This window comes from Mus caroli (genome assembly GCF_900094665.2).
Source record: "Mus caroli chromosome 6 unlocalized genomic scaffold, CAROLI_EIJ_v1.1 6_unlocalized, whole genome shotgun sequence".
In the NCBI taxonomy this organism is placed as follows: Eukaryota; Metazoa; Chordata; class Mammalia; order Rodentia; family Muridae; genus Mus; species Mus caroli.
In genome coordinates this window covers 436,145-453,710 of record NW_018388436.1, presented here as the reverse complement: position 1 = coordinate 453,710, position 17,566 = coordinate 436,145, and the positions used below count along the sequence as shown (strand labels likewise).

At 39.0% G+C, this 17,566-nt stretch overlaps 1 protein-coding gene across 1 annotated transcript in view; it reads left to right on the top strand.

Moving 5' to 3' along the window:
- The window catches only part of LOC110287591 (solute carrier organic anion transporter family member 1A4-like), a 41,010-nt gene that overhangs the window by 9,428 nt on the left and 14,016 nt on the right, over positions 1 to 17,566 (top strand). The window contains 5 exon segments of the mRNA XM_021154167.2: positions 6,969 to 7,096; positions 7,099 to 7,213; positions 11,443 to 11,607; positions 12,666 to 12,861; positions 14,059 to 14,224. Coding sequence (XP_021009826.1) covers positions 6,969 to 7,096; positions 7,099 to 7,213; positions 11,443 to 11,607; positions 12,666 to 12,861; positions 14,059 to 14,224 — 770 coding nt within the window.

Sequence of the window (17,566 nt, the reverse complement as noted above, 5' to 3'; positions counted from 1 at the left end):
CCTTCCCTCCCTCCCTCCCCCTTTCTTTCTTTCTTTCTTTCTTTCTTTCTTTCTTTCTTTCTTTCTTTCTTTCTTTCTTTCTTTCTTTCTTTCTTTTCTCTCTCTCTCTAGAAAGAGCCTCCTGTAGCTCATAGCGCTGTCAAACTCTCTCTGTAGTTAAGAATAATCATGAACTTCTGATCCTCTTGTTTATACCACCTGACTGATGGGATTATAGGCCTTTTCCACTATGTCTGGTATTATTGAGTGCTCAGGGTCAAACCTAAGATTAGTGATTACTAGACACTGAACACCATCTCCATATCTAGATCTCTCGTTGAGGAAATGGGCCTTCAATTTTTTTCATTTTTAAACCAACCTTTCACCCACTTTTTAATTTATTTTTCTCCCAGATATTACACCCCGTCTGCAGTTTTAGCTCCCTCCTCTCTCCTCTGCCCCTCTTCTCCACCTCCACTTTTCCCCCAGATCAACTCCCCCCACTTCTCTTCAGAAAAGGACCAGTCTTGCAGAGACATTAGCCAGATATGGCATAACAAGCTACAATAAGAACAGGTTCACATTCTCACATCATGGCTGAAAAGGGCAACTCAGGAGGAAAGCAGTCCCAAAGGCAGGCAGAAGAGTGATAGATAGCCTCTGTTCCTACTGTTAGGAACCCCATAAGGACAGCGATCTATGCAATCGTAACATATACGCAGAAGTCCTAGGTTAAACACATCGAGGCTTTCTAATTTCTATGTCCACTTGAGTTCCAATCAGCTGATTCTGTGGGTGTTCTTGTGCTTTCTTTGACCTTGTCTGGCTCACCCAATCCCCCAAAGGACTCCCTGAGCTCTTATGATTTGGCTGTAGGACTCTGCATCTGCTCCCATCAGTTACTGGATGAAGTTGCTTTGGAATCTCTGATGGTGATTATGTTAGACTCCAATCCCTGTATATCCTATGGGCATGACGAATTGTAGGTTGGAGGATGTGTGGCTGGGTTGGTGTTCCTATTCCTCCACTTGAGACCTTGTCTGATGGATACCTACTTTATACTGCTTCATTGTCAATTGGGAAAAATGAGTGGACCCTAAATGGATAACTGAGTTTTAAGTGGATATTCAACCAAATGAAGGTTAATTTATCTTCTCAAGTGTTTTTGAAGGAAGCAGAAAATCTGTGAATGAAATCTATCATCTACCTCTCTCTCTCTCTCTCTCTCTCTCTCTCTCTCTCTCATCTATAAATTATCTATCTATTTATCATCTATCATCTCTTTTTTTATATTCTGTTCAAATCAATGTCAAGAAATATTTGGCAATTATTGTCAAAAGAGGTAATTATTGTCAAAAGAGGTAAGGTAAAAATTATTGTCCCCTTTGCCAAAAGAGGTAATTCTTTGAATCTGACTTGTCCTCCCAACAACAAGAATAGAGAGAAAAGAGACACAGGCTCTTGTCCACACTTCACTGACCACCATTTTGCTGGACATCCAGAGAGGTTTTATAAGGAAAAGTTATTTTGAGTTCTTTGCTATACCATGCAGAATAGAAATTAGAATGCTGGCAAGTACAGCTCCCTACCATTGACTAATTCAGCTGCCCAGGCTTACGCTTTCCTCTGGTGGTCTCTCATCTAACAAAGGTGAGAAATATATTCAGCATATTCTCTAATGCAGAGACTTAGATGGATACATTTTCTACTTCTCTTGCATTTGGTCATTTTCTTTCTTGGACAATCTGCTCCTTGGTGATGTGCTCAAGTGAAATTAATACTGTTTGTAAGTACTTTTATTTCCATGACTCTGTGTAGTCAGGTGATGTTTTCTGTCACTTCTTGTTATGGTGTTTAGAGTTTTTCTTCTGTTTAAGTTATTGAACATATTGAGTTTTTCTTCCTGTTTTGCCTTTGTTCTTTATGTCACAACAATTGTTTCTAGGAAATGGTCATTTAGAAATCACAGTGAGTTGGCATTAAAGAATCTGAAAGTTTTGTCCCCCATGTGTAAATACTTCAGAGTTAACTGTAAAGAAGTGACAAATTTTTGGTAATTATCAAATTTTTATTTTTGTTTTGCTAATATTGATTACTTTCATTTATTGGCACCTTAATTGCAGAGTTAAGGGTGACCTCTAATGTGCTAGGGCAACTGGCATGAGACACCACCCCCAATTCATGCAGTTCTAGAGTTTAAAACTAGAGCTACATGTCCAGCCTATTGACACAGATTTGGCTTGCATGTTCATTTATTTGTTTATTTATTTAGGCTTTTAATTTAAGAGAGATGTGGGGTTTTATTTTTTTAAAAATTGGTTATTTTATTTATTTACATTTTAAATGTTACCCCTTGCCAGTTTCCCCTCCAAAACAGCCTATCCCACTGCCCTTCCCCTACTTCTATGAGGGTGCTCCCCTCCCACCCACATACTCCTGCCTCACTGCTCTAGCATTCCTCCATACTGGGGCATCAAGCCTTCACAGGATCTAGAGCCTCCCCTCTTACTGATGCCAGATAAGGCCACCCTTTGCTACATATATACAGCTGGAGCCTTGGGTCCCTCTATATGTATTTATTGGTTGGTGGTTTAGTACCTGGGAGCTCTGAGGGGTATGGTTGGTTGATGTTGTTCTTCCTATGGGGTTGCAAATTCCTTCAGTTCCTTCAATCCTTTCAACTCCTCCACTGGAGTTCCTGAACTCAGTCTTATGGTTAGCTTCAAGCATCCACATCTGTAACAGTAAGGCTCTGGCAGAGCCTGTAATGAGATATCCACATCAGGCTCCTGTCAGCAAGCACTTCTTAGCATCAGTAATAGTGACTGGGTTTGGTGGCTGCATATGGGATGGATCCCCAGGTGGAGTAGTCTTTGGATGGGTTTTCCTTTGGTCTCTACTCTACTCTTTGTCCCAATAGTTCGTTTAGATAGGAGCAATTTTGGATTAAAATTTTAGTAAGTGTGGGTAGCCCCATTCTTCAACCAGGGATTGTGCCTAACCTCTGGATATGGTCTCCACAGTTTCCCTCTCCCCTTGATGGATATTTCATCTAATGTCATTCCCTCTGGGTCCTGGGAGCATCTTGCTTTCCTGGCTTCTGGAACATTTTGTTGCGACCTCTCAGTTCCCACTCCCACCTCCCATTGCTTCACACCTCTGTTCAATTTTCTGACCCTTTGTAATCTCCCCCCATCTCCTCCCACACCTGATCCTGTTAGTCCTTTCTCTTCTCACCCTCCTCTCTTCCTCTTAAGACCCTCCCTCCCTCTATCTCCCATAATTATTTTGTTCACCCTTCTAAGTAGGACTGAATCATCCACATTTTGGTCTTCCTTCTTCTTGAGCTTCATATGACCTGTAAGTTGTATCATGAGAATTCTGAGTTTTTTTCCTAATATCCACTTATCAGAGAGTACATACAATGTGTGTAATTTTGTGACAGTTTTTGATCTTAGCCATTCTGACTGGTGTGAGGTGGAAGTGCAAGGTCGTTTTGATTTGCATTTCCCTGATGACTAAGGATGTTGAACTTTTCTTTAAGTGCTTCTCAGCCATTTGAGATTCCTCAGTTGAGAATTTTTCCTTTAGCTCTGTATTCATTTTTAATAGGGTTATTTGGTTCTCTGAGTCTACCTTCTTGAGTTCTTTGTATATATTGGATATTAGTCTTCTATTGGATGTATGATTTGTAAAAGTCTTTTCCCAATCTGTAGGTTGCCATTTGCCTGATGACAGTGTCCTTTGCCTTACAGAAATTGCTTTTCAATTTTATTGATCCTATCTGTCAGTGGATCTTAGAGCCTGGGCCATTGGTTTTCTGTTCAGAAAACTTTCCCCTGTGGCAATGTATTGTAGGTTCTTTTGTAATTTCTCTTCTAATAGATTCAGTAAATCTGATTTTATGTGAAGGTCTTGATCTACTTGGAATTGAACTTTCTACAAGAAGATAGGACTGGATCAATTTGCACTCTAATACATGGAAATCCCCACTTAAGTCAACACCATTTGTTGAATAGGCTTTCATTTTCCCACTGGGTTATTTTAGCTCCTGTGTCAATGATCAAGTGACCATAGGTGTGTGGGTTCATTTCTGGGTATTCAATTCTATTCCATTGATCTACTTGCCTGTATGTATGGTACCAGTACCATACAGTTTTTTAAAAATCACTATTTCTCTAAAATACAGCTTGATTTCAGGGATGGTGATTCCCTCCAGAAGTTCTTTTATTGTTGAAACTAGCTTTCGATATCCTGGGTTTTTTGTTGTTCCAAGTGAATTTGCAAATTGCTCTTTCTAACTCTATGAAGAACTGAGCTAGAATTTTGATGGGGATTGCATTGAATCTGTAGATTGCTTTTGGCAAGATGGCCATTTTTACTCTTTTAACCCTGCCCATCCATGAGCATGGGAGATCTTTCCATCTTCTGAGGTGTTCTTCACTTTCTTTCTTCAGAGACTTGAAGTTCTTATTGTACAGATCTTTCATGTGCTTGGTTAGAATCACACCAAGATATTTCATATTATTTGTGACTATTGTGAAGGGTGTTATTTCCCTAATTTATTTCTCATCACATCTATCCTTTATGTAGAGGAAGGCTACTAATTTGTTTGAGTTGGTTTTATATCCAGTCACTTTGCTGAAGTTGTTTATGAGGTATAGAAGTTCTCTGGTGGAATTTTTGAGGTCACGTAAGTGTACTATCATATCATCTGCAAATAGTGATAATTTGACTTCTTCCTTTCCAATTTGTATCCCTTTGACCTCCTGTTATTGTCTAATTTCTCTGGCTAGGACTTCGAATACTATATTGAATAGATAGGAAGAGAGTGGCAGCATTGTATAGTCCCTGATTTTCATGGGATTGCATCAAGTTTCTCTCCATTTAGTTTGATGTTGGCTACTAGTTTGCTGTATATTGCTTTTTACTATGTTTAGGTATGGGCATTGAATTCCTGTTATTTCCAAGACTTTTAACATGAATGGGTGTTGGATTTTTGTCAAATGCTTTTTCAGCATCTAATGAGATGATCATGTGGATTTTTTTCTTTGAGTTTGTTTATTTAGTGGATGAAATTGATGGATTTCTGTATATTCAACCATTCCTGTATCCCTGGGATGAAGTCTACTTGATCATGGTGAGACTGTTTTGATGTATTCATGGATTTGGTTTGTGAGAATTTTATTGAGTATTTTTGCATCAATATTCCTAAAGGAAATTGGTCTGAAGTTCTCTTTCTTTGTTGGGTCTTTGTGGGGTTTGGTATCAGCATAACTGTGGTTTAATAGAATGAATTATGTAGTGCTTCTTCTGTTTCTATTTTGTGGAATAGTTTGAGGAGTATTGGTATTAGGTCTTCTTTGAAGGTCTGATAGAATTTAACACTATACCCATCTGGTTCTGGGCTTTTTTTGGTTGGGAGATTTAATGACTGCTTTTATTTCTTTAGGGGCTACAGGGCTGTTTAGATATTTTATCTTATCCTGATTTTACTTTGGTACCTGTTCTGTCTAGAAAATTTTCCGTTTCATATAGATTTTCCAGTTTTGTTGAGTATAGCCTTTTGTAGTAGGATATGATTTTTTTTTTTAATTCCCTCAGTTTCTCTTGCTATTTCTCCCTTTTTGTTTCTGATTTTGTTCATTTGGATAATTTCTCTGTTCCCTCTGGTTAGTCTGGCTACTGGTTTATTTATCTCATTGATTTTCTTAAAGAACCTGCTCATGGTTTTGTTGATTCTTTGTATAGTTCTTTTTGTTTCTACTTGGTTAATTACAACCCTGAGTTTGATTATTTCCTGTCATTTACTCCTCTTGGGTGTATTTGTTTCTTTTTGTTCTAGAGCTTTCAGATGTGCTGTTAAGCTGCTGGGGTATGGTCTCTCCAGTTTCTTTCTGGAGGCACTCAGAGCTATGAGTTTTCCTCATAGCACTGCTTTCATTGTGTTCCATAAATTTGGGTATGTTTTAATCTTAATTTTCATTAAATTCTTTTTTATTAGATATTTTCTTCATTTACATTTCAAATGCTACCCAAAAAGTTGCCTATACCCTCTCCCGGCCCTGCTCTCCAACTGACCCACTCCTACTTCTGAGCCCTGACATTCCCCTGTACTGGGGCATATAATCTTCACAAGACCAACTGCCTCTTCTCCCAATGATGGCCGACTAGGCCATCTTCTGCTACATATGCAGCTAGAGAAATGAACTCTGGGAGTACTGGTTGGTTCATATTTTTGTTCCTCCTATAAGGTTTCACACCCCTTCAGTTCCTTGGGTACTTTCTCTAGCTCCTCCATTGAATGCCTTGTGTTCCATCCAATAGATGACTGTGAGCATTCACTTCTATATTTGCCAGGCACTGACATAGCCTCACAAGAGACAGCTATATCAGGGTCCTGGCAGCAAAATCTTGCTGGCCTTAGCAATAGTCTCTGGGTTTGGTGGCTGTTTATGGGATGGATCCACAGGTGGGGCAGTCTCTGGATGAACCTTCCTTCTGTCTCAGCTCCGAACTTTGTCTCTATAAATACCTCTATGGGTATTTTGTTCCCCATTCTAAGAAGGAACAAACTATCCACACTTTGGTCTTTATTCTTCTTGAGTTTCATGGCAAAGGAGCATCTCTGTTTCTCTCTCTCTCTCTCTCTCTCTCTCTCTCTCTCTCTCTCTCTCTCTCTCNTCTCTCTCTCTCTCTCTCTCTCTCTCTCTCTCTCTCTCTCTCTCTCTCTCACTTTTTCTAAATGTCTGAATTAGCCAAGCAGGGTGGTTTCAAAATCAGGGTAGAAATCAATTATTGATTTGAATGTCTTATGGTTTCCAGAAAAGTGAGCAGAGTTCACAAGTCCAAAAAACCAAACAAACAAACAAAAAGGAACAAGAACAAATTGTGAATAGTTTATGAATGATTATGAATATCAATAATTGTCTTCAGCTTACACAGGAAAGAATGATGTAATCTAATGCAGTATCTACATTTCTTTACAGATGACCTGACCATAACTCCCACTGATACACGCTGGGTCGGTGCTTGGTGGATTGGCTTTTTGGTCTGTGCAGGAGTGAATATCCTGGCCAGTATCCTTTTTCTTCTTTACAAAAAAAAAAACAAAACAAAACAAAAAAAACACTCCCAAAGGAAGGATTACAGGATAATGGGGATGGAACTGAAAATGTCAAAGAGGAGAAGCACAGAGAAAAAGCCAAGGAGGAAAACCGAGGAATCACTAAAGGCAAACATGGAAACTTTAAACTCTGTTTGGTTTAGACGTGTCTGTGGTCAGTGGGCACTTGTCACTTGTACTGAGACAAGACAGCTTGTCAGTAATCATCAGTATTTAATTGTGTTAAATGTCTTCCACAGTCACCACTTGGAAATAACTGATATAATAGGGAACCTGACTTGCCCTGGATTAGGCTTTATGAAAATTTCATGTCAGTCTAAATACCCAATAATCAAATATTTTTTCTTATCTGTTTTGACAATCCTATTTTACAGAAATTATTAGTCCATGTTAAGGAAAAAAACATGAATAACCAGATATCTAAGCTATAGACAGTGGTAGAGGAGAATCTGTTTGATAAGGAAAATGTTAGTGTAGTTGTGAGCCTTGAAGTCAAGGCTTAAAGAGAAAACATGACCAGTGATATAATCCTCTATATTTGAAGGTTTGTGATAGGTTACAGGAGAATTATTCCCTTAGAACAGACTGTTTTACATCAAGCAGGAATGTTATGGAATAATGATGTTGAGTAGAGATGCTTCTGTGAGAAACCAAGGTGGGACAGTGGAATGCTCAGCACTGCACATTCTTAAAACTTGGCACTGCTTTCACAGTTGTGTGTGTTGAGAACTGTGTTGTGTTCTCAAAAGATCAGAGACAGAGAGACCATAAGGTGTGTGGCCTGGGCTTTGGAACTCTGAAAATGTATATTAGGAAGATGTGAGGGTCCCATGCTTTACCTATCAAATGAGGGTAAGAATGTGCTATAATGTTGGGTGTCTGTGATGTTCTGTTACAGAATATTGTGGGGAGCATGTTCCTGATACTGCTATTTCCTCCATCACTCATATCCTCTAACACCAATGCACACTGAATAGTCACATATCTGCATTAAACAATAGAGACCATTACTGAGCAGCCAAGCCATACTGGAAGAAAGTGCAGGGGCTTCTTAGAATTATGATCATGTGAACAATTCTCCTGAAAGGGGAAATACTGACTCTACTACGTGACTTTAATCTATCAGATCAACCTAAACTTCAAAACTAGGAAAGAACTTATCAGAGAATAAGACATGTAGAAAATAACTGTGAACCATGGAGACTCGTTTAAGAGGACAGGGATGTCAACAAACATGGGTGAGTTCTAAAGCTCCCGGGAATACTCTCTGCAACCATCTCACTCATAAAGATGAATTTTGCCATTAGAGTCCATTTCTTCTCATTAAACTTCTCTGCCTCTGCTTGATAGTTTTCTCTCAATGAAATTCTAGGCAACTTCTGAAGGATAGTGTAAAATGAGAAAATCAAGACAGAGACATGAAGACATCAAAAGGGAAGAGACTGATAAGAGTGAATTTCAGCCAAATTATCTTGAGTAACATACAATCCATTTAGCAGAGACAGGCTACAAACTGGACTCAGCTTTTTAAACAAGGAAAAGCTTTGGTTAAGTTGCTTAGAAGGTTTTTGGTCTTCACCAACTGAGTCAGTAGCATTCCTTCCAGTGAGACCTTCAGGTTGAGATGTTTATGGTTATCACTAGGTGCTTCTAATGCATGGCCTGCTGCTGAGATACTGAGGTCATCTGGGCTACAGCATCATGCCTGGAGCATTCCTAAGCTTTAGCTTATCCATTTTACCTAAAAGAGTGATAATAGCATCAGTTTCCGAAATCAAACTTCATCAAACCGAGTCCTTTGTAATTATCAAAGAACAGACTAGACACTCTCTAGCAGATGCTGGATTTTAGTAAAAGGAAAGGAGAGAAAAGGAAATAAAAGGGTGTGGCCACAGTCTTGAATATATCCCCTCATAGTTTTGCTTGGTGGCATAGTTGTTTTTCATTTTTAAAAAATTAATCATTATATTTGTTTACATATCAAACGTTATACCCTTTCTGGACTCCCTTCCACAAGCACCCCACCCTATCTCTCCCACCTTTGCCTCTAAGAGGATGCTCTCCCATCCACTCACCCACTCATGCCTCACCCTTTGAGCATCCCCTTTCTCTGGGACCACCCCTTCCACTGATGTCAGATAAGGCCATCCTCTGCTACATATATAGCAGAAGCCAGGGACCTGCCCATGTATACACTTTGGTTGGTGGTTTAGTCCCTGGCAGCTCCAAGGGGTCTGGTTAGTTGATTCTGTTCTTCCTATGGGGTTGTAATCTCCTTCTGCTCCTTCAGCCCTTCTCCTAACTCTTCCATTGGGGTCCCTGGGCTCAGTTCAATGGCTTGACTGTGAGTATCTATCTGCATCTGAATTAGTCAGAAGCAGGGAGAGCCTCTCAGAGGATAGTCATACTATGTTCCTGTCTGCAAGCACATTTTGGCACCAGCAATTGTATCAGGGTTTGGTGTCTGCACATGAAATGGATCACAGGGTGGAACGGTCTGTGGATGGTCTTTCCTTCAGCCTTTAGTCAGGGACAATTTTAGGTTAAAAATTTTGAGATAGATGGGTGGACCCATCCCTCAACTCGGGGCATGTGTATCTACTGGAGGTGGTCTCTTCAAACTCTATCTCCTTTCTTTTGGGTATTTTGGTCAATGTAATCCCCACTGGGTGCTGGGATCCTCTCACATCACTGGTGTCTGGGACTGGCTAGTGGTTCCCCAAGACCCCCCTCACTCTCTGATACATATTTCTATTCATGTTTCTGTCCCTCTGGACTTCTCTTTTGTCTTTTCTCATACCTGATTCTGCCCCCATTTTTCCCTCCTCTCTCCATCTCTACTCAGGTCCTTACCACCCTCTGCTTTCTGTGATTATTTTGTTCCCCCTTCTAAGTGGGTTTGAAACATCCATACTATGGCCTCCTTCTTGTTAAAATCCATATGGTCTATGAGTTGTATCATGGTTATGTTGAGCTTTTGGGCTAATATCCATGTATCAATAAGTACATACCATGTATATCCTTTTGGGTCTGGATTACCTCAGGATAATATTTTCTAGTTCCATCCATTTTGCCTACAAAGTTCGTGAAGTCATTGTTTTTAATAGCTGAGTAGTATCCCATTGTGTAAATGTACCACATTTTCTGTATCCATTCTTCTGTTGAGGGACATCTAGGTTGTTTCCAGCTTCTGGCTACTATAAATAAGGCTCCTATGAAAATAGTGGGGCACGTGTCCTTGTAATATGTTGGAGAATGTTTTGGGTATATGCACAGAAGTGGTATAGCTGTATCTTCAGGTAGAGCTATTTCCAATTTTCTGAGGAACCTCCAGATTGATTTTTTTTAATTAGGTATTTTCTTCATTTACATTTCCAATGCTATCCCAAAAGTCCCCTTCCCACCCACTCCCACTTCTTGGCCCTGGCGTTCCCCTGTACTGAGGCATATAAAGGTTGCAAGACCAAGGGGCCTCTCTTTCCACTGATGGTCCACTATGTACCAGCTTGCAATCCCACCAGCAATGGAGGAGTATTGCCCTTTCTCCATGTCCTCTCCAGCATCTGCTGTCACTTGAGTTTCTGATCTTAGCCATTCTAATTGGTATAATGTGGAATCTCAGGGTCATTTTGATTTGCATTTTTCTAATGATAAAGAATGTTGAACATTTCTTTAGGTGCTTCTTGGCCATTCACTATTCCTCAGTTAAGAATCTTTCGTTTAGCTCTGTTCCCCATTTTTAAATTGCATTATTTGGGTTTTTTTTTTTGAGACTAACTTCTTGAGTTCTTTGTATATTTTGGATATTATCCCTCTATGGGATGTAGGGTTGGTAAAGATCTTTTACCAATATGTAGGTTGCCATTTTGTCCTATTGACAGTGTCATTTGCCTTATAGAAGATTTTCAGTTTCATGAGGTTTTATTGGTCAATTGTTGATCTTGGATGTTTTTCTGGCAAGGTGGATAGGGTCCACCTCTGTTGGACCCCATGAGGGTCCCAGTTAGGCCAGGTATTGGGGCTGGGCATGCTTCATCTGTAAACCTGGTTGTAATGGACCTCCTGCAAGTCAAGTTGTCTCTGAATGTGGAAGGGTGCCTGGAAGGCCAGCTCTGCCCTGTGCCAAGTTGTGGGTTGGAAATAAGCTCTGGTTCTCATATAACCAGTTTTGTCACTAACTTCCAGAAGTAACTTAACAATGTTACAAAATTTTAACTTCAAAGGGGTGAAGATTTACCAAATATATTTTTGTTGCAGCACAGAATCCGTGAAATTTTTAGAATACTGGACACAAATTGCCAAGTTAGCTCGATGGTCTCTATACTCTCTTGTTTCAGATTTCTTTCCATTTATGAAGAGCCTCTCCTGCAACCCAATTTACATGCTATTCATCCTTATAAGTGTGCTCCAGATCAATACATTTACCAGTACATTTAACTTCCTGTCTAAATACCTGGAACAGCAATTTGGAAAATCCACTGCAGAGGTAGTCTTTTTCATAGGTATGTACTTTCATTATTTCCTTCATAGCTCTTCCTCGTTCCATGATAGCATTGGAAACACTATACTGAAGGGCATGATAAATAGTAAAATAATGTGACTGGGAGATTACAATGAAATGAAATCTCTTAGGATATTCTTATAAATTTCTTCTTTCCAGACTCCAGGGAAATCAAGAAAGAATACGGGAAGGAAGTGGCCAAAAAGCCCTTTCTGATCTCTCTTCAATCAAAATGGGAAATCATTATAGTTATTGTAATTTTGGGGGAATCACTGAGAGTCTGAATTTTACTTCTACAGTTTACATCTGGGCTTCAATTCTTGCTCTCCCTACTCCTCCTTATTCAGTCCTTTGGTCCCCTCGTGGTCTGAGAAGTGTGTGGGGACACAGTCTGCCTTTCTTGTTAGTACACTGAAGCCAAGGATCTTTCTTTACTCTTGAAAACTGAAGATCACAGGCGGCCTGAATCCATGTTGTCTAGAGTTTCTGAAAATCCAAACCCATCCCTCACCCTCAGATATATGATATTAAACTGTGGGGAGCTGAAAAGGATGGTTCATTCTTCTAAGCCTTGTGCTGGTGTTGTGTGAATGCAACCTACATGGAATTTTCTCTTCCCTTCTTTTTTGTTCCCCCATTAATTTTGGCTGTTCAAGGAGAGTTGGGGAGAAGAGTGCTGGGCACTGTCAACTATGCACAAAATAGTCTACACTTGAAAAGCACAGACTCAGTTACAACTTTCAAAGCCACCTGAAACTAAATCAAATTCCTAAAAAATACAGAGTGGAAAGAAATACGTGAAATATTTAATATCATATGTGAGGCTCATAAGATGTTTATAACCTGCTGAAAATGATTAAATAAATGCTAACTATCTTTAAAATTGATGTTATGGGGCATTTGAGAACACCTTTATATGTGACATTTGAGTGAGTGGGAATTAGAATTGCTGTATACTAAAATAGAACTGAATAGTTTCTTAAGTGAGATGTATTAGAAAAATGTATAACATCTATTTTTCTGCTGTCCTTATGAATACCATTTTACTTGCATTTATAGGTCTTTATACCTTACCTACAATATGCATTGGATATTTAATTGCTGGCTTTATTATGAAGAAATTCAATATCACTGTCAAGAAAGCTGCATACCTAGCATTATGCCTGTCCTTGTGTGCATATCTTTTTGGTTTCTGTGGCTTTCTGATTACCTGTGATAATGTCCCAGTTTCTGGCTTAACTATCTCTTATAAAGGGTATGCTTTTTTTTTTAATGAAGATCATAACCTTTTCATAATTCCTGGTTAATTTCTTCAAGGATTACTTACTTATGTGTAAGCTTATTAAAAGAGGACTGGGGGAATGAGCCAGTTTTTGATTCCACATATGTAATGGTAGTCATTGTGATATCTTAGTCAGCTTTAAATTGTAAGAAAGGAAAGTAACCTGGAGCTTTTAGCTTAAATTATCCAGGTGTTTTAGAATCCCAAAGTGAGATAGCTTTAAAAGTTAACTATACAGGTCAACAAGCCTTCACAGGGTTTTACAGTAGGCTCAAATTTAGCATAACCGAATTTAATACATGGTAAGTCAAATAATGTATATATTTTATATGTCACTGGTATAGTCATATCTTATATATTCTGTGGCCTTATATTTTGTATTTTAAGGGGATTCTGGTCATATTCTGATTTAGCATAGGGAATTTAAAACTTTGTTTAGGGCCTAGTTATTTAGACAATGAATCAGTTAAAATTAAGTAAAGCATTTACTTGAAGGCTTTTTTCAAAGGTCGAAGGAAACGATTCAGTAAGAAAGTGTTTGCTGAGTAGGCAGGGAGTTCCGAGTTCAGATGCCCATAACCCATGGAGAGCTTGGCATTGTTGTGTATCTGTAACTATATTCTTAATACTTTGAGTTGACCAGCATAGTCAGGAAACCCTGAAAGTTAATGCTTTGCAGCAGTAAAATACAGGACTCTGTCTCAAACAAGGTAGAAAATTAGCAATAATGTCTACATGCATGCTGTTGTATACATGTGCACACAGACACACAGGCACACGCACACACATGAGAGGCAGAGACAGAGATGGAGTCAGAGACAGAGAGACATGAAGAGACAGAGAGATATTAAAAGTAGCATTTCTTTCAAAACCCTTAAGAATTATGAGATTTAAACAATTTCAAACATAAAATTCTAAGAAATTATATATGTCATCTGATTTGGATCATGTGACCACTGGAACAGATAATTGTTTGTGAAGAATATAGTATAGTATAGAGATGGCATGTCGATATTTGTATAATTTCTTTTTTCTGTTCTGAGAGAGGAGATCAAATGTTTCTCTCTCTCTCTCTCTCTCTCTGAGTGTGTGCACATGCTGAGATGAAAAGGAAAATAAAATTTTTGTGTGGGCTTTCAATATTTATAACATTATTTCAAAGTATTTCAGAGGCCAGCACCCTCTATATGTGGAGAATAACGTCCTTGCTGACTGCAACACCAGGTGTAGCTGCTTAACAAACACATGGGATCCAGTGTGTGGAGACAATGGTCTATCATACATGTCAGCCTGCCACGCAGGCTGTGAGAAGTCTGTAGGAACTGGAATGAACATGGTAAGAATATTTTCAGTGTTTGGGCTGATAATAATATGTGCTATGACCTAAGCCTAAAAACAACAACAACTAAACTACTAAACAACTGCTAAAAACAACAAAAAAACCCTTGCTTAAAATAGATTAATATATGTAGTAGATTAATATTTTAAAGACAATTAAATTTACTCAGTATATACATACTTGACTTTACAACTCCTCGATATTAGGTAAAATCTTGACAGAGTCTGAGCATTATTTTGCAATTGCAGAATAGTAGAGATTATTAGTCAAATGACTCAAGTTACAATGCTCTGGCTGGGTTGGAGAGCTGGCTCAGCTGTTAGGAGCTCTTGCTGTTCTCTCAGAAGACATGTTTAGTTCCCAGCACCTACATAAGGCAGCTCTAGACCATCGGACACTCTCTCCTACCTGCCCCAGGCACCCACGTGCACCTGTTTGTATACACGTAAATACAGAAACATATACATAAATCAATACTAAAATTAAAACTTCAAATGACTCTGGATAGAATGGGCTCTTTGTTGTGATAGGGTGTCATGTAGTTGAGATGGACAGAAACTTAGCTTTTCATATCATAAACTTCTTTCAATTATTTATCTGTTTGCTTACTTATTTAGTTATTGTTTGTGTAAGTATGTGTGTATGTATGTATGCATGTATGTATATAGATATATATGCATATATATCTATATACATATATATATACATATATATATATATATATATATTGTATGTGTGTGTGTGTGTGTGTGTGTGTGTGTGCGCGCGTGCGCACTCACTGGTCTGGAATTTTCTGGTTCAGTTAGGATGCCTAAGAGATGAACCCCAGGGAATCACCTGTACCCACCTTCAGATCCAGGGTTGCAAACACATCCTCTTGCATGCATTGTTCCCGTGTGTGCTGGGATGAGAACTCAGGTCCTCATGCTTGTACAGGACGTTACTGACTGTTCCACCTTCCCAGACCCTCATCATGACAGTTTAGCATCATAAATTGTCACACATTTTTCTTGTCTCAAACATAGTATAATGCTGAGAGTTGATTGGTAATCAAAATTAAATAATCAATATAAATTTTGATTCTTAATCAGACCTGGAAACAATAACTATTCAGAATATATGTAAATTTGCATTCTTAATCAGAGCTGGGAGATAATTTATTTATTTAAAATTTTATATATTTATAAAATTATAAAATATATATTTAAGTAAACTCTTCTTGGGGACATGACTTTATTAGTAAGCACCTAACTTTTCCACTAACATTCTGAAATACATTTTGTTTTAGCACTTAGTACTAACATCAGAACAAAAGAAAGCCATATTTATTTATTTTTGTATAATATTTATTATGTATATACTATAAAGTTGGCTGAGTAGGGAAAGATATTTTTCACCAGTCCTTTACACCAGAATTATATCCTGGGACCCACATGGTACAAAGAGAAAACTAACTTTTATAACCTATTTCCTGAGTTCTACATGGAATCCATGGCACATTTCTCTTCCCGTTTAGACACACGAATGAACTCCCATGCACAAGCATACACACATACGTATACAAGAAATGCCAAACAAGTAAGCAAATAGACCTCAAAAGTAAAATAAAGGGTACATTTAGAATAATTTAAATCTTGCAAATTTATTTGATGAATTTGGAAAAATGGCACCATTAAAAATATATCTCTTTATGGTTTATGGTAGAATTCTGAGATACCAAAGAAAAAGGAGAGATGTAAATAAAGAGGGCAAGTAGCACATATTTTATTTATTCAATGATTTCTTTTTTAATCAATGGTGTTTGTGCCCAAACTCAGGTCCTCATTTAACCTGGGTGAGTGCTCTTCCTCTGCATTGTAGAATTGACCCAATGCTTCCCATGTGGATCCAACCTCTCTTCTTTCCTCTCCTTTTTGAGGCTGGGCCTCACTTGTCTTTCTCCTGCTGTGCTGCCTGAGGACTTTAGCCAACCTGGCCCTCACGTTCCCAAGCAGTTCTGTTTTCTGTTTTCACCTCGGATTTCTCTGCAGGAATGCATGGCACTGATTTGGTCATCTTTATTTTAATATCCTAGGTTTGTTCCTGGGTTCTGGGGACTGAAATTGGGTCATATATTTTTAAGCATTGAGCCACCTCACTGATGTTATTTAGTTTTTAGGGTTTTTTTTGTCATTTATAAAAAATTCTTTTCTCAGGTAAGGCCCTTGGAGACATGGTTCTTACAATCTCAGTGCTCTAAGATAGTTTTATTAAGACATTTGTACTAAGCCCTTCGTTTCCTCCTGTCTTCTCCTATTTTCTCCCCTTATTAAGGATAAATGATTGGATGTCTTGTTTTGGAATGTGAGCGTAGTTGCCTCTCGCTATGTCCCACGTCTCAGCTAACTGACTGACAGAGAGTGAAACTCTGTAAACTGGACTAGGCTCCCTTGGCATGCTGAGTCCAATCTGTCATTAACAAAAACTGAATGTACTACTCCATATTGTCTAACCAGGAGGTACGTGAGTGCAATGATAAACTCTCACACAGACTGAGGTAGCTGCAGAGTCAAGTTCCAAAGTTTATTTTCTTAGCAAGTGTTCTTTCCAGTTTAGTACACTTCAGACTCACTAACAGTGGGAAACAGTTCGAACGCTTTTCCTTGTATCATTGGAATTCAGAGGCAGTATTGACCTAACCATGATGTGTGTAATTCATACCACAGAGGCAGAAGCCCTTCATGTGTCTCTGCCTGCAGCTCACAGACCCCATTCAAATGTGTGGTGTCCAGTTTTGCTACATAGCTGGGGCTCTTTTTTCCCCCCATTAATTAATTTATTCACTTTAAATCACCGCAGAATAGGCACAACCTTTCCCACTGAGGCCACTCAAGATAGTCCAGTTAGGGTACCAGGATTCACAGGCTGGCAACAGAGTTAGGGTAAGCCCCTGCTCCAGTTGTTGGGGGACCTGCATGAAGACCAAGCTGCACATCTGCTACATATGTGGTGGTGCCTAAGTCTAGTGCTTGTATGCCCTTTGGTTGGCGGTTCAGTCAATGGGAGCTCCCAAGGGTGCCGGTTAATTGATTCTCTTGGTCTTCTTGTTGAGTTCCTATCCCCTCTAGATGCCTCAACTCTTCCCTCAGCTCACAGCCCTGCCTTTGCATGGGTGAGCTCCAGGTGTAGGAAACTGCAGCAGCCATGCTATGAAGTCTCTGGATCCCTACTCACAGTTCAGAGGCTGTGCCTGCTGTCTGAGTGAGGTGTCACTGCCACAGAGCAGCTTGTGACTAATAGGAAATCCAGTGGAAGAAAGACAGCATTTTCAACAAATGGTGCTGGCACAACTGGTTGTTA